The sequence below is a fragment of the Thunnus albacares genome, chromosome 18 (assembly GCF_914725855.1).
Source record: "Thunnus albacares chromosome 18, fThuAlb1.1, whole genome shotgun sequence".
NCBI lineage: Eukaryota > Metazoa > Chordata > Actinopteri > Scombriformes > Scombridae > Thunnus > Thunnus albacares.
This window is the reverse complement of record NC_058123.1, coordinates 12,351,445-12,369,415: the sequence shown is the minus strand read 5'-3', so window position 1 is coordinate 12,369,415 and position 17,971 is coordinate 12,351,445. Positions and strand designations below refer to the sequence as shown.

The 17,971-nt window shown below is 41.4% G+C and overlaps 1 protein-coding gene and 1 long non-coding RNA gene across 6 annotated transcripts in view; one reads left to right on the top strand and one right to left on the bottom strand.

Moving 5' to 3' along the window:
- LOC122968737 overlaps positions 1-17,971 on the bottom strand; it is a 96,561-nt gene that overhangs the window by 19,453 nt on the left and 59,137 nt on the right. The gene's annotated exons all lie outside the window — the stretch shown is intronic.
- Positions 1-17,971, top strand: part of ctif (CBP80/20-dependent translation initiation factor) — a 59,252-nt gene that overhangs the window by 38,156 nt on the left and 3,125 nt on the right. For 2 of the 4 annotated variants that reach the window (XM_044334153.1, XM_044334155.1), the window contains 5 exons: positions 2,861-2,941; positions 3,234-3,813; positions 4,934-5,233; positions 9,405-9,560; positions 17,249-17,302. In XM_044334153.1, coding sequence (XP_044190088.1) covers positions 2,861-2,941; positions 3,234-3,813; positions 4,934-5,233; positions 9,405-9,560; positions 17,249-17,302 — 1,171 coding nt within the window. The remainder of the gene's footprint in view (positions 1-2,860; positions 2,942-3,233; positions 3,814-4,933; positions 5,234-9,404; positions 9,561-17,248; positions 17,303-17,971) is intronic. The other 2 variants (XM_044334154.1, XM_044334156.1) reach the window with 1 other exon arrangement.

The window sequence follows — 17,971 nt, the reverse complement described above, 5'->3', positions numbered from 1 at the left end:
GTCTGATTTAAGAGTTCTTCGATACATGGAGTTTGATCAGTTTGCCATATGCTCTAGTGAAGGGGTGCACCTTATCATTTTATCAAACAACCAAAGCAGGCCCCGCTAGTCGCCTGCCACAACCTGAAAATAAGCACTGCCCATTTTGGTTGTTTGATCAACTGATCAAGTGCATAGTGAACTGATCGCTGTGCATGCAGAGTCTGTGTATCACCTGCCTGTAAACATGCACGTGACGCTTCTACTGTCACAGATAATGTCGTCTGGATGCTAGAGGCAGGCGTTCAGTCTCACGAGGCGGTTTTTGAGCGCGTGTATTCCTGTTATCAGCAGCACCTCATCCCGGTGCTGGGTAATAGTTAAAAGTTACTGTCACGGTGCTGGTCCATGCCCTAATGTAATAAAGACTTAACACACAACACACACACAAAACTTGCAGTATCCAGACCTACCTGTACTTACATCTGTCAAAAGAATTTCTTCATAATAACCTTTAAAACAATAGAGACCGGAGCCGAAGTATCAAAGTTTAACAGAATTTATTTTCTTATACAAGAAGGAGCGTTTCACAGTGCAACACATGATGAGGTTACAAAGAAAAAGGCTCCTCCAGGAGCGCCTACAATGAGTTTTTATACAGTACAGGTGGGCGTTTCAATTCTTCCCCTAATTTGTCAAGTACAGACTTCATAGATAACGATGAGATTCCTTTTTACAAATATAATGCTGAACTTCCTTTAACCTTAGTTGATGAGTCTACTGATGTTGCAGAACAAAACCGGAACAATTCATCATGATTTGTGTAAAATAGTAACACACATACACAGCGTAATCATAATTTTTATAACAACATCTTTTTGTTTTGTTTTGTTAGAAGAGGATAGACTTTTAAAGTGTATATCTGTACATAAATAACATAGCGCATGTGTCTACTGAAACTCCTGTGTTTTTTCATATCGCAATATACAGTATATCACAGAAAAGCCCTACTAGCTATGTAGGAACATGATGTCCCGGTTCTTAATCCCGCCTTCTAATCCCCCCACCCCCCCACCCCCCACCAATCAAAATATCACAAAAAAGTTTTTATGTTTGGCTGAAGTGGAAAAGTTGGTGTTAGACTGTTTGTTAAACTACTTTTCTTATATTTCATTCTTCAGTTCTACAAAGGTCAGTCCAAAGCTATCTCTTCAATTCTGCTGCCACAATCAAATCCATTATTTCTGCTCTGTATCTGTGCTGTAGTTTGTCTGGTCATGTAATGTGTCTGGTCTGCATGTAGGAATACATTAGATTTCTTTCAAGCCCAAAGAACATTTCCAAGGTTATTATATTAATTTATTTGCAAGTGGTTAAAGTTTTCAAGCGCCATGCCTGATTTCAGTTATAGAGCAGTTTTAAATCCATAGAATACTTAATTCAATACATTGTACACATTTCTTCCTGGACAACTTTTCAGGCTCACAACTCTTTTCTCGCTTTATTCCCCGTATTTGGGATAGAATGAACTTTTTTTTTATAAAAAATGTTTGCAAACTTAACTTGGCCTGTGACAGTACCACACAGCTTTCTTTCACAGGGTAGAATAGCTTGTACCTTTTTGTTCTGCAACCTCAAAAATGTCTGGCTTGTTCATTCATTTGTCATGTTTGGGTCTAAATAATTGAGCTATTGAAGGTTTGGCAAATTAAAAAGTGCAAAGAAGGGCTTTTTGTGAGCGAACGATAAAACCCACATTGCAGTGTTGGCATTGATAAACTCTAAAAAACTGTTCGGAAAGTTGCACAGCCTTTCTTTTCTAGCCAGTCCAGCCTCCTACAAGGCTTACAGTACACAGACCAAGTGGTGTCACGAGTTTTGCTTTTGTGTATCTTTTTTTTTTTGTATCTGTATTAAAGACACCTCATGGTCGGCCCTCCTCTCTTCTCTGGTTCTTTGAAAGAGAGTACAGTTTGACTGAGACTGCAAGGTGTTTTAGTGCTTTTTGTACTATTTAAACTTTTTAAAAAAACCTGTCCCTGAGTACATTGACGTACGTTGAGATGGCCAGACAGACATGGTCCAACATTAAACATTTATATGTGTTATAACCACTTAAATTCAGACACAACTACTATACTGAAGCTTTCTATCATTTCAAACATAAGGGCTGGACCCCCCCCAGTTTTAATGGTTCATCTAATTTGTCGTGGCTCATTTAGTGGATTACCTACTTACTCTGGAGTCCAAGGTGCTGTGGCTTTCTCAACAACCCTTCATGTTGGCCTTTATGCTGTTAGTTATAATGTGTGTTTTTATTAAATTGATTTGTCAGGGACTATGTATGAAAATATTAATGACAAATAAAATAAAGCAAATAGAAGAGACGCTTTGTACCAGGTTTTGTATCTGTGGTCCCTTGGCAGGTAAAATGAAGTGAAGCAAGTTTGTGGTGAACTACAGCGAAGGGTATCTGGCTGCTGAAACTGAAAAATTCGCCTAACTTGGTCTTTCAGTCGCTTACATCTGAGTTTCTTACTGTTTGACCACAATAAGACAGAGGGACAACTTCAAGCGACCCAAAATGAAATTGATCATCCACCTTGAATTACAAATGATCTGTCACTGACTGACTATATACATCCCAATGCCCAGAAATGCAAATCCCTTTTATGTACTTACAAACTTAAGAATAAGATTTCCTTCATGTGCAGATCACTGTTTAACTCGTGTGTGAAAATCACTTAGAGAATTGAGCGCATAGGAACAAAGGTATTCTAGCCGCTGCTAGTTGAGTTTATGCTAGTTCACAGGCTGAGGTAGATAATTGGTTGCCTCCTCTGTGCCAAGGTGGCTAATCCCTTTGACCATATGTCAGCAGCTTGTCAAGCCCAGAGCCAGTACAGCAAAAGGGACAGAGCTATGCAGGACAGGAAAACACAGCCACGCTGTGCATCCACATGTAAGCAGTCATTGGGCTTTTGAAGTTCTAGTTTGTATTAGTAGATGACGGGTTGCTGTTTGAATTTTCATAGTAATATTTACAGAGGAGAACTGTTAGTCGCTTTGACTAGACGAGGACCCCTTTTTACACAACTAACGTGTTGTAGTGAGTTTTGAGAACAGAGGGGAAAGGAAAAGGTTGTAGACCATCATGGTGACAGTGTGACACAGAGGGGTGGTCAGAGTTACAAGGTACAAGTCAGCTGCTACTACATCACAATGAAGCTAACTGAAACCTGCTCACATTCCAGGAGACAGCAGCGGCCTCAAGGAGGAGGAGGAGGAGGAGGAGGCAAGAACCAGTCTCTGCTGATACAACAGCAGTCACCGCCGCATCAGAGGGATCAAACCCAACAACAGTCCCCAAACCAACAGCAGCAGACTTTGACAGAAGTGGGAGATAACAGAAACAATAGCGCTGGCCGGCCGCCTCGCCAGTATCAAGGGGGACATGGGCAGCGCCAAGGAGGACCCCCGCACCACGGATACAGCCAGAACCGGCGCTGGCATCACAATCAGAAAGGTCAGGGGCATGGACAGACAAATCCCACATGCGATAAAGGATTACCCCCAAGAACAACCAAAGACAAAGAGACTGAGAATGTAAAAGTGGGCAACGAGCAGTTCAGACCAACAGAGGAGCCTCAAGACAGCAGTAGAAGTCCCAATGAATCGCCCAAATCCGAGTCAACATTCAACACAACGGCTTTCCCAGATCTGACAGTTAACCCACCAGGAAGTGGTAAGGCGAGCGAGGGCCACTCGAAGCAGCCCAAAATCAGCTTGCTTCAGTCGTCAAAGGAGAGGCTGAGGAGGAGACTAAAGGACAAGGTACCGAAAAGCTGCTTAGAACCTGTCATTCAGTATTAACGCAATCAGGACTAATGTGTATGTGTACTAGTCTTATAATTACTTTCATTATGTTCACACGCATACCGTACATGCTCTTTCTTTAATATACAGACATGCAGAAAAACACTTTTCTCACACTGCCTTGCTTTAGTCACTTATCTACTCAGCGATTTAGCATTCAGATTGACACACTCAGACTGGCAGGGGAGTACATGTTCTCACTAAGGAGGTGACGAAACTAAAGTGGCATTAGCTTAACAGTTTTTGATGTTTTCCACTGTGTGCACTAAACTGGCGAGTCAGCCCGGCTGTGTTGCTGCTCTCAGCCTCCTCTTTCTACACCTACCTCATTACCAGCAGGGGTGGTTTGATTTGACAGCACGGGACTCCCCAGCAGGCAGCAAAGCACAAAACGATAAACATATCCTCAGTGACGCCAGTGAATCGATGAAGCCAGACTAGGAGCCGGCGTTTACTTGATGAGGGAGTACTGAATTAGAGCATATAATATTCTCAGTATTTCTTTTTATTTTGCAGCATGTTTTTTAATAGTTTAGCAGGTCAGTACAAGGCTTTCACCATAACCCCTCCATAAATATCTAACTACTGAATTCATGTCAGTTTCAATATGTTATCTTTTTAATGTCAGTTTTCTTTTTTCTTTTGGACGTGTGGTGAAATTCATACACAGATCACTAAAACCAAAATAAGTAGCTTTTTATGTCACAAGCCACTGACTTGGTTTCATATCATGTCGATGATGTTGCTATTGACATGTTGTGGCTGGATACGCAGTATACAGGAAGCAAAGTGAGTATCATCTGTCATGCAGGTGAATATAATAGCATATAAAGCAGTGTAAGTAAAGAGAGAAACTCAACCACATTTCATCAACAAATTAGACTGGTAGTAGCTTTTTATCTATTTACTGTATACAGATATTGTTCTTTGATGGCACTAAAATGTCTCTCATAATACCTGCTGCAATCATCTTGCAACACTATTTTTTTCTTTAATCGCCCAAACTCATATTGAAATTGGAAACTGTATCATCACCAGTCTCTTACCACTAATGTCCCGCCCCCCTCTCCTTCCTCAGGAGGAGGCACGCGTGCAGGCGTCGGGCTCCGGATCGCAGAACATGGACCGGTTGGTGGATCTCCTCAACAGCATGAGGAGCAACAGCAGCGGCGTGGAGCAGCAGCTGGCTTCTTTCATGGAAGAGGCGCAGTGCTCGGCGCGGTCCGAGGAAACCCTCGCTCAGGTGGTCAGCACAATCTACTCCAAGGCCGTGTCAGACAGGAGCTTCGCCGCCACGGCAGCCAAGCTCTGTGAAAAAATGGCGTTGTTCATGGTGGAGGGGACCAAGTTCAGATCGCTGCTCCTCAACATGTTGCAGGTGAGAGCGCTGGAGAGAATCTTGTTAGCTGTAGGCTTTCCTCATCTCTTTTATTTTCTTATATTTTGTCATCGTTCAGATAACTCAGACTTCATAACAGTCTCAATAATTCCATGAACGTGCTTTTTATATCAACACTAAGTTCTTTATTGACTAGATGTAATGGATGGATCTGTTACTGTAGCTGCCAAAGTAGTGTAGTTATCTCTTTTGACTGTCTTGGAGTACAGAATTGCTAAGAATATGTTTGAGGCAATTTTGAAATAGTTTTATCCATCAGAGAGCACTTACAAGTTTATTTGTCAAGGGAGGTTGTTGAGAGAGCAAGAGATAAATTCCCATTCATTCTCTCTTGTTTGTGGACTTCAATGGTGTAAGAAAAAAAACAACAGATTATCACACTCATGAGCCAATTGGATTGTTTACAGCATGCGCGCACGTGACACAGACCAGCGCAAAATATCTAAACACAGAGCATCAGTTCACCTTCAGCTCATAGTTCTGAGTGACTGATTCATGCTCAGAGCAGGAGAGTGTCGCTTATACAGTTCATCACTTCTGTGTTGATTCTGTTGGAAGTATAATATGTAATTAGGAGACCTGCTGGTCCTGAACGTTAGCAGCATGCTAGTTTAGCATTAGCATGAGCCTCAGACAGCTGAACCGCACAGCCGCCAGACAACAACTCAGTGGAATTTTCACAACTTTATGCTTTAGAGTTCATCAACCCAAATGCCACGGTGAGCAGATCGAGGCACGCTGCGACTTTTATCTTCCTCGGAAGGCAGGGAGGTGCGTTTGTTTTACAATCAGGGCAGCCGTTACGGGCCGTCACCAAACACACTCAATCAAAAAAGTAAGAGGCTTCACCCGGTGGTCCAACCATGTACTGCAGGAAATCTACATAACATTTTCTCACAGTTACACTGCACGTCCCTCAGCTTCAGCATTATCAGTTAATATATTTTTAATCGGTTGAATTATTAACAGCAATTAACTGATAATCGATGAGTCACTGACATCCCTTCTTTCCTTATCATCTATTTTCTCTGTAGCCTACTAGTAGCCCCTATTTGCAACATAACCACGCCTATGTGAAATTTCTTAACCAAAACATGGGTGTGGGTGGATGTGTTTTAAGGCCAGGCGCCACAGTCGAACAGGGACAAAATAAATCTTGTTCTTCTTTTTCACCCCTGATGAGTTTGCATCCCTGTCTAATAAATATCTCTCTTTGTTGCTGTTGGAGACTGTAGGCGGCAATAAGCTGCAGTCTTGATAATGAGCTGACACAGTAGCTTCTCCATGGTCAAAACATGACTGACTCCGCTCCTGTCTGTTCCAGCACCAATGTTTTGAATCTCAGTGGATCTTCAGTTTTTGAATTAGAAAATAGTGTTATCTTCTGTAAAAAAAAAAGTTGTGTGCACTTATATATAATTGAATCTAGGTCACATTCTGATGGCTGATATCCAAAACCATGGTGGGGTTTTTTTTTTTTCAGTTTGTTGGCTCCATTACAGCTTGATGTGGGTTCTCTCAGTTGACTAATAAAGTCACGATTGGTGCTAAAACTCAAGACGATCGACATAAAAATGATCTGGCAGCAGTTCTGATATTGAATCGTTGAAGTTATTTATCAAGCAACAAGGTCAAACATTATCTGGTTTCTGCTTCTTAACTGTTAGGATTTTGCTGCTTTTCTCTGTTTTATATAATGAAAAAATTAAATAACTTTTTTGGTTTAGACCGTTAGACAAAACAGTCAATTTGAATGTATCTCGTTGCGCTCTGGAAGATTGAGAGTGGCATTTTTCACTAATTTATGACATTTTATAGACTAAAAGGTTAATATATTCATCAAAAAATGATTCAGATTAATTGATAATGAACCTTTTTGATAAAACTACCTTCCTTTATTTAAATAAAAGTCCATTGCTTTACTTTTTTTTTAGCCCCTCCCTGTGTCGCTTCCACCCAAATATCTGAAGAAATAGTTATTGTTAAGCAGATGATCTCAAAATGCCCATTTAAATGTCATTTTAAACTAGCAGCGCTTGATAATAGAGTAGATAAAACATACAGTATAGAAAGTACTTTAACAAAATCCTGTCTGTAATTTCAGCAGTTTTCATTCAACCTTAGATTTATATGGAAGAGCACTTTCAGGTGGAAGCAGACTGTGTGTGTGTGTGTGTGATGTTGTAAATGTCAGTGGGCAAAGTAGCGAATCAAAACACCCAGGGGAGAGAGAGAGAGAGAGAGACCTGTCCCCTCCCTTCACCCTCCATCCCTTCGATTCCAGTCTCGCACCCGTGATGAAAACATCCTCTCAGCCGTTATACATTTCACTGCCTCCACCCTCCTTTCCCCCCTTGTCCCTCATGAGCTCTCTATTCCCGCGCCCCCTCGTCTGATCGCCTCTCCTCACCCAGAACGACACGGGCCAGCGCCTCACTACTTCTCCCTGTACACTTCCCCTTCTCTCTCTCTCTCTCTCTCTCTCTCTCTCTCTCTCTCTCTCTCTAACCGCTCTCCTCCCTCTCACCCCTCGCTCCGCTCTCCAGAGCCAGACGACTTTGCCGGAGCAGCAAACTGTCTAGGAGTAAGCAAACGAGACGTACACGCTGTCTCACGATGACATTCAAAGTCTAAATGTTAACCCACCCGCCGCCTCGTCATGTCTCCTCCCTTTTCCCTCCCTTCCTTCACTCCTACTCTTGTTTCCTTCTCCTGCAGATGCTCTTTCAAGCTACACTCCTACACTTCTTTTTTTTTTCTCTTCCCTTCTGTTTTTGTGTCTTTTTTTTTTTTTTTTTCCACTGAAACATCTCTTTCTTCAGATGCTGAGATTTTTATCCCAGAGCCAGCAGTAGCAAATCCTGCCTTAATCCTTTTACCCCCTTTTCTCCGCTTTTTAAAATTTATTCCCCCTTTTCACAGCTGTGTGGTCCCTCCTGTTCTTTGTTGCTCTCTTTCATTCCACTTCCCAGCCAGCACCGACCCCCTTCTTGTCTTTGACATTTTGGTTTTTTGCTTTTAAAACATTTTAAATGTCATAAGTGGTCTCATGAAGGCCTTCATTAATGATGTACTATGTTGCTTCTAGACCCCTGGATCTCAATATGGGGGCAATTAGTGTGTGACCGCTCTGCTTATTAAAAGAGAGACATCAGGATTTGTTGCTGCTGTGATTAAACATAGCCAGCCCGTTACCTGTGAAGTATGCTGTTCATTTCGCAAGGCTTTTTTTTTTTTTCTCACCTATACTATTGACACTTTCCTCATCACCTTCTTTTCTTACCTAAGCTCGTCTTTTCTGTTCACTTCAGCCATCTTTGTTTGTCGGCTTCACTACGTCTTCCTCTTTTCGCTGATTTGTTTATGTGTCAAATACCGTGGCGATGTCCTTGGTAAAGCGTGTGTGAGAGGTGTGTGCGGTTGTTTTTTTTTGAGCGTGTACGATACGTTTGTTTTCGACAGCGTAGGGTTTTTTCCGTTGGATCCCATTCAAAGCTTGATATTCTGTGTACGTCTGCAGCCTGGAGAGTATTTTCAGTCTCACAGGCAGGACTTCAGTGTAGTTGTACGAGTGTGTGAGAATATGAGCCTCTTCCAGTGCACTTGAGTCGGCAGTAACAGGCGGTACACTCCAGAAAAAAATATGAGAAGCAGAGTGCGTTAATAAAGTTTTCGTTTAACCTGCTGTATAACATCTCTACAAGTGCGCATTAAGCATTAACCCATATTAACCCCAACACTTTCACAGCACTGACACGGTTCACTACCCTTCACTTTCAAACTAAATTAACATATTCTCCTCTACCTCTGGCAGATAAAAGAAATCCATGAATATGTTTAATGTGTTTTTCAACTGCTTTTTGGCTTGAAGTACTTCAGGTTGTGAGGTTAATATGCGTGTGCCACCTACAAAAACTCCCATCAGAGAGACGGTAAAGATGTTAATGGTGATTAATGGCTCTGCCAGGAAAGATAGTTTATCACTGCTGATAAATTTATGACACACTTTAATATCCACCTACCTATCTACCGCCTACTTAGAGCTTGTATTACAGATTTACAAAAGCGGGACTGTAGCGTGTCAGTGTATCCCCTAAACTAAATCTGGATCTGACTGTGTATCTTTTTTTCTCTCTCCTCCTCCCCACAGAGGGACTTTGCACGTCGTGACGAGCTCCAGCAGTCAGACGTGGAGAGGTGGTTAGGTTTCATCACCTTCCTGTGCGAGGTGTTTGGGACCATGAGGAGCAGCTCCGGGGAACCTTTCAGGGTGCTGGTCTGTCCCATCTACACCTGCCTACGAGAGGTCTGTATCCGGTTCAGCACACAACTGCACCTTTTTTTTTTCTTTTTTTAAATCAATAAGTATGTCAATAATGAGTCATCCCCTATCCGCATGTTCCAATAAGAAGAAAGCGCCCGGCTGTGTCTGCATATTTCGCCTGTTCCGATCAATACATGCACAAAGACTGAGTTTCCTGTTTTTCGGCCAGACCGAGTCTAGACAGCAGACACCACAGTGGGTTTGGTCAGTGGTGCAAACAGTTAGCACATCATGAGTTCCAGGAAAACGCATGACCCCAGGTTCATTTCTCATCAGCTGGTAACACTGTTTTGCGCACACCACCCCTCAGTCACCATGGAAACCATATAGGGTAGCCACACCAGCCCTACCGCGATACAAGAAGTGGTTAACGACAGATGGAATATTGAAAGGGGAAGTGAGCAAGGGGTGGTGGTGGGGGGGGGTTAGAAAGAGAGAAGAGAAGAGGTGAGAGGAAGCAGAGGAGACTGTGGTCGGGTCGACAGTTACTGCAGCGGAAGTTTACGCACGGCATGGCAGGTAGAGGAGAAGAGCGAAAGGATCGGGGGAGACGACAGAATCCGGGAGTGAAAATTACTTTTTAATGTTTGTAGAGGGAGGAAGAAATAATGGCAGGGTTCAGGCATGCGCCAGGTAGTTTCACCATCCGCGTCCACACCTCCTCCCGTTTTGGCACTCGACACACACCCTTCGCGTCTGGCTGACAAACGCGACGCAACACTATAATGCCATCAACACCCTGTCTAAGCGTACGCCCAGGGCATTATCTCAGCTTGTTAGGAGACTCTGCAGCATGACCCAGGGTGTGGACACGCAGCGTGATCAGTCAGCAATACACACAAAACACACCTCCGTAGTCCCGCATCAGCAGCGTCGCATTTAGCCTGACGATGCTTCAGGTCAGAACACACCTGTGAACAACTGTCAAAATATTTGTTTAGTTATATGTAGGCTATATGTGTGTGCTTGGGTTTGCGAGCCAGTGTTTCCCAGAGTGATTGTTCCTGATTTTTTTTTTTTTTTTTTTTTTTTTTTAATCCATCTGCTGTTTTGACTTGTCCTGTTGTAACATGTAGTTGTCGAATTCCAGCTACAAGCTACGCTATAATGCGCGCTCGCCTCTGTGTGTGTTTGCATATGTAAGCGCATGTGCCTGCGCGTTGTAGCGTATGTGTACGCCTGTGCGATTTGATTAAGTACAACTGAGGTGTTTTAGGAAGTGTGTTGAGTAATGAGTGGTGATTTCATCTATTCAAGACTGACAGGCTGTTGATAATATACACGTTTTCTAGTGGTTTTTAAAATGCCGCAATCCACATATACAATACGTTAGATAATCTTCAAGTGAGTCTGCACTGAAGAGCACTTTTAAATGGAATTTCACCTATCCCCTTACACACCATGATCACTTGCCAGAAATGTTATATCATTTGATTTTTTTTTTTAGCAACTTTGGGGCAGCACATTGAGCTGTAAACACAAAACTGACATATTCTCAGCTTTTAAGTTTAGCAAATGTGTAAGCAAACAACCGCCTATTTACACATCCACCAGATGTGGAGCAACATCAGAATTCATTTGGAGTTGTGTTTCTGGTCACCTGGCGAATGTAAATCTAACATTCACTCTACCATTAGTTCTGTTTTGCTCTCCACCATCTCCTGAGTAAAATATCTGGCTCTTTAGCAGCTAAAATGCTCTGCTATGTTCAGCAGCTAGTTGCCAACTCTTGTCAGCTGTTAAGTGCCGGGCAGGTAGTGTGCAGTTGGTTTATTAGCTTTTTTTAGGGCTGAAAACTGCTGCCCGATGTGTCTGGAAACGATGCTGATGAGAGCGGTTAGACTGAACCAAGACAGTTAAATCAGAGGCTGTAAAACTGAAATAATGAGCTGAAAGATGCTAAAATGCTTCATGGAGCTGAGGGGAACTGCAGAGTTTATAGTGATACTTTTTTCACATTATAAGCAGTCATTTGATCCATTGTTTATTAGAGCTGCAATATTTAATCAACAAAATTTAAAAATGTATAATTGGATTCATAGTTTTGAGTAATTCTTTTAAGAAAAAAATGTTAATTCTCTGGTTCCAGCTTCTTAAGTTTGAATATTTTCTGGTTTCTTTAGTCTGTTATAGTAAACTGAATATCTAAAACAAGACATTTGAGGTTACACATTTGGCTTTGTGAAATGGTGATTAACATTTCTTACTATTTTTTGACATTTTATAGACCAGCTAATAGATTAATTGAGAAAAATAATCATTAGTTGCAGCTCTAACGCTTATATAACACTGCAAACTTTTTCTGTTGAATGTAGTCTCACTGTGCATTTGTCAGAAGGAAGACAGAAGTCTTCCTTTCTTTTGTTTGTCTGTTAGGCTTGCTACTGTTTCAGCATGTTACTGTGGTTACATCGGTTGTTAAAAAACTTTGTGGTAAGTGTTTAAATTTAGAACAGCCGCTGAGCCAAAAGACATGTGCACTAAAAGGTTTTAATACACCTACTCTCTGGCAAAGCAGAAATTAATATTTCAATTATATTTAAATAAATATTTAAAGCACTGCCTTTAGTAAGTTGCTCAGGCAAAAATGAAAAAAACTGGATTCTTATTAAGATATTATTTACCTTAAAAAAAAGACAAAGGAACTAATAAAAAACATGCCTTTCTTATGCAGGAACAGAACATGACAGTCCTGAAATTCAGGACAGGTGGCAGGACGCTTGAATTCGCAGATAAACCCATCTTTTATTAAAGCAAATGACCTGCATGTGGCCCACAGAGGCTTTCATCAGGATATTGGTTTGCAGTTGCAGACTGCAGAAAGCATGCATACACTGTGTCTGGTGGTGACATCATTAGCTATTTATATTGTGCCTTGGTATCCCTCCTCGAAATTCAGCACGAGCCCTCATAGTCGACTCCATGACAGTAATTATGCACATGTATGTTTGCTTTAAAAATCTGTATCTTGAGTATTCTGAGCATCGATCGGTTGTAGGCGTTGAAGTCTCAGAACTGTTGTTAATCTTTTTTACTTTTTAATTGTTTTCAGGCCTTTTTTTCTTGAGCAGTTAGAAAAGCACTAATGCTGGTCTCAGACCTCAGGAATTTTTGGCTGATTTATCTCCAATTCACCCCTCCCAGCAATCGGAGGAGAAATCTGGTCTGGGACCTGGGTCAATACCGATGTTCAGCCCAGATTATCTGGTAATGTGAGGGGGTTTTCACGGATCCAATCTTAAACCTCCAGAACTGCTCACAGACTCACCGGGGCCGCCTCGAGTTAAAGTCTGGATTATTACGTCACTACTTTCCGAGCAGGACTACAATAGCTAATGAGTGAGACAAGTCTACAGGGAGAAAGAAATGTTAACAAGCTAACGTTAGTCCCGGAGCAGCTGACGGTGTTGCCGAGCAACAGTAAACATCCTAACCCTGGAGGCCAACGTTAGCTAGCATACTACTGTTGACAGATATCAAAACTGACAGAATCTCACCTCCGGTTCTCGCTTAAGAACAGACAACTCGTGTTTGGCTGCGTCTCCTCAACCATTTTTTTTCCATCCGGACTCATTTAGCCTTCTGCTTTAGTTTTTTCTCACCTCAAAGCATTACTCAAGTTGTTGCACCATGTCAGTCTCCATTTTGTTTACATCTGCTCCCCCATGAGATCACACGAGATCATGTGAGGCGGTGCGTTGCTCCCTCTGACACGATAATCTTAATAATATCCTGTAGCGTGCGATGTGCTACTATTTTGCAGTGTGTGCATGTTTGAGGTTAGAGAGAAGAACATCTGTGAACTTCCTCCTTATGTACGTGATGCAGCCCAATTTCAAAATCAGTTAGGATTTAAAAACTCCTGCAGTCTGAGTCCGGCTTTATGGAAAGTGCTGGTCCAACGCTAGACCTGCTGTTGCTATGCAACTATTGGAAACCCAGTTGAAGTTGAAGTAGTCATAATTCTAACTTTGAGCGCTCCCGTGTGTCATTAGTATACAGATGAAACATGTTTTCCTCTCAGCATCGGTCTATCCTTTCTCTTCTTTTTTTTTTTTTTTTTAAAGTCAGCAGTGTGATGACAGGTTTCAACATTTACAAATAGACATGCGTTTGATCAAAAAACGTCAAACCGAGAGACAGTAAAAGCCTCAGCAGAAAATGTACATGAATAAGGATGTTTTTCTAGTCGAGCTCATTCAAACACTGAAGGTGTTGTTGTCATGTTGAATACATTTCTTTCATTCAGCGCTACAAGAGAATCACAGCTGTCCTAGTTTTTGTTGCTTTTTATGTTCCTGATCAAATGTCTTTTTGAATGAATAAACTGTAAATGGAAATCACACAAACCCAAGGTTTCCCAGTGAAGCTAGCTTTGTTACTTCATGATGTAACTGACAGGCGATAAGGCTGAATGTTGTCAGCTTCTGCAGGAAAAAAAACTGTATGTGTTAAACAGTCTCACAGAGACCTTTTTATTCTGGAAAAAGCTCCTTTTCTACTAGAAAACGAAGGTAAAACGGAGCAATGGAATGTATGTTATGGTGTAGGAGCGATAGAGGAGAGCAGATAGAGAGTAAAAAAAAAAAGCTATTGCAAAGGATAGAACTGATGATCAGTATAGATTAGACCATTTTAAACGTATTGAGCAAAACTTCACCCTCGCCTCCCCAGAGAACTCATTATGAGCTAATCCTACTTGTCGCATAGTTCTCCCTCTCTGGGAGCGACGAGACTCCAGTTCCCACATCAAACGGCTACACTGTCACCACACCCGTTTAAGCATACTGAGGAGCTGACGTCTGCACTACCGCCGGGCCTGAATGATAGGTGGAATACCATCAAGCTTACAGTGTGGAAACAAGAGGCCAGCTCGCAGAGAAGGTGGATCGTAGCATCAGATAGTGATTTTTTTTTTTTTTGTTCCTTTTTTCCATAGATTCAGCCATCATTTCCATGACAGTGTTCTCTCTTAAAGGAGAGGTTCACAGTATTTCAAGTCTGTCCTAAAACAATAGTCAGGTGCTCGTATGAACATTGAAAGTGTGTTTTTTCTCGCTGTAATCATTCCTCCTGTTCTTACTGACCATTAGAAGATCTCCAAATGTGCTTTCACATAATCCACAGTCCTCTTTTGAGCAAAAATTGTATTTAAAAGTTTATCTGGAGACAATGTGAGGCTCCAGCTGTCTGAGTTAGTCAAATAAAGCGGATATCTTTCAAGTTAATCTTTTGGTTAAAAAAAATTCCCTCTTTGAGTCATGACGGACGGTGTTTTCCTGCAGTGGAAAGATCCTACAAAAAGGGAATTAAGCACTAAAAAAGACTTTGAAAGATGTCAACTCGATTTGATTAATTCGGACAACTGGAGCTTCATATCGTCTAAACTTTCTTTTTCACAATACATTTTTTGCACAAGAGGACTGTGGATTTTGTTCCCCATCAGTTTACATTGAAAGTACATTATAAAGGGATCTCTAAATGGTGAGTATGAACAGGAGGAAAGACTGCAGCAAGAAAAACGTGTCAATGTTTGTTTGGGCACCTGAATATTGTTTTAGGACAAACTTAAAAAAAAAAAAAAAATTGTGAACCTGACCTATAAAGCCATGGACACAGTCAGACTTTGGTCGGCTTGTATGTAACTGCCAACTGAAAATGCAAAAACATTATCCTCGCTATTATTCAGTTTGATCCTGTTGATGTTATTCACATTACAATCACATATCCTGCTCCCAAACACACTGGTTTCCTGCGCATTCAATACATGATCTCACTTATTTTTTTCCATAAGTAAATCCCTGTATCCTGTATTTATGTCTTACTTTGCTCATACTGCAGCAGGTCTACCCCTTCCAAGGCTTAATTAGACATCACTTCACTTCCCCTCCCACCTTCCTGTTACTTCCTTTCCAACCTCCCTCCCTTAATCAAACACTTTAGAAACAGACTTGTAAGGAGTAAAACAGCGTTCGAGCTAGAAAAGGAGTATTCAGCAACCTTACGGCCTATTTGATCTGACACTAGACGCTCATATTCTAGCGTGTTGGGTTACCTCCCTTTTGTCGCCATCCCTCCCTGCATTGTTTCAAAGTGCCAGTTGTATGCCCATCTGTCCATGGGGCCAGCTCGGGGGAAAAGCCAGCCAGCATGTTTACCAGCTCCGCTGTTTGTTTTTGGCTACACTGTGTGTACAGTATGTGGATATACAGTGTGCATAAAGCGAGCCTTGATGTGTGATGGTTAGTAAGCTTGCCAGGATGAAAGCCTGCTCTGTTGTCCTCCAAGATTTAAAATGTTAATAGAGAAAATATTTACAATTGGGATTAGGTCTTTTTCTTCTCTCCTTCTCTTGTGAACTGATTAACACACACAAACACTAATCTCCTCATGTGGCCCACATATAAAATATACATTATGTATGTTTGTTCACTCTGCTGTACTTCTTGATGTTGCTACAGTTAGATTTCTCCTGTTTTTAGTTTATTTTGTGCAGCTCTAAAGTCTGTAACGCTTTATTTTATTTCCTGGAAAGCTTCTGTGTAATTTGCTGGTATGTAATGTTTAATTTTTAGGACATTTTACAGTAAAAGTGGTGTAATTTGGTACAAATTATATGAAAAAACAGAAGAAGCTGTTAATTTGCCAAAACCCTAAATAAATTAGACTAATTAAAGGCATACTATGCAGGAATTGTCGTTTGGTGTTTGTAAACACACAACATTCAAAGTTGGCCCCTCCTCCATCACCTAAAAAGCGAGAGAGAGAGAGAGAGAGAGCGCAGCGGTGGTCAGGCGAGTTACAGAGTGAATGAAGAGAGCGAGCGGTGCTGTCCAGAAAGAAGCCATGAATCAGAGTAATAAAACGTTATTTTCTGATTGTTTGACAGCGGTTACTTTCTAAAGTACAAATAAATACGCCCACTCTCTGCTCTGCATGTGTGTGTGTGTCAGTCAAACATACACCAACAGCAGAGGAGCAGCACACAGCAGAGAGAGGGAGACGGAGAAGCAGGGAAACACTGAATCAGATAGAAACACAGCGATGTAATCTGGTCGCTACGCTATGACTCCCAACCTCACACCCTGCGTGCTGTTATTGGTCGGATGCTACACACCCACTGCCCAAAGGTCGACGCCCAGAAGCGTCCCGAACACAACAAAATAATAAGAAAATAAGAAATTACAGGCAGAGGGCGGGGTCTCTGCAGATAAATACACCGCCACACACTTTTAGTGGGTCATAAGTGATGATTGAGAGGGATTACTTTTGCATGAGTCTATACATTGTTTTTTTTAAGTAAAATCCTGCATAGTATACCTTTAAACTTACAGAACTGACAGATAATACTCAGTTCTCAGTGTGTAGTTGTGTGTGAAACTAAATATTAGTATTTCAGTTTCTTAAAAACTCTCATGAGCACATTTCTCCTTTACTACCAAATCACATAAAAATGAAGAATTTCTGGAAACATTTTGGAAAATTACTCGAATCCAAATGTAAACAGTCTAAACCAACAGTTCCCCCATGTTTTCTTCTAATTTGTACCAAATTGCACCAAAATGTTTGCAAAACATCGAAAAATTCCAGGAAATCGGTACAAAATCAAGGGACCTGTAAAATAAAGTGTTTCACAACATTCATACATTGTCTGCTCTTGTCCCTTGTAGCTGTTAGAGTCCACAGATGTCAAGGAGGATGCAGTCCTCTGCTGTTCTATGGAGGTACGGACCACACACACACACACACACACACACATACACACACAAACATGCAGAATACTTGTGTCTTTGATTGAACCTACAGGCTGATTTTGAAATCTGTGCAAAATTAAATACAGAAAAACATCTGAACAAATGTAATAAACAAATACTAACATCATACTTATTGAATCTCATAAAGCCCATGTTTTGTTTTTATCTGTTTTATCTCCAGTATGTACAAAAGCAAATGTGTTTTATAAGCATCTCAAACACACATCTTTGTTATTATAAAGCAGCAGTGTTTGTGTTCTGACCATCTCTGCTCTGCCAGTCTCTCCTGAGGGTTGTGAATAATAAAGTAGCGCAGGTGAAGTAGAATTATAGATTAAATCTGATTCATATTGTATGAGAGCAGAAAGCGCTCACAAAGTCTGAGGGTGAAAATAAGGCCGAGAGGTTCAAGAACTGAAAGAGCAAAGACAGGTGAGCTCTGTTCGGCAAACAGTTCCCAGATGCTCACAAACACAGCCTTCCAGTCTTGATTACTTACTAGCGTGCTCCCACACACACACAAACACGCACACGTACACACAGCTCTATGACCAGAGGGTGTGTGAACCTCTGCTGTCTGACTGTATCCACAGTAACAAGGTGCCAGACGTTGTGTCTTGCTCTCTGTAAGGGAGACAC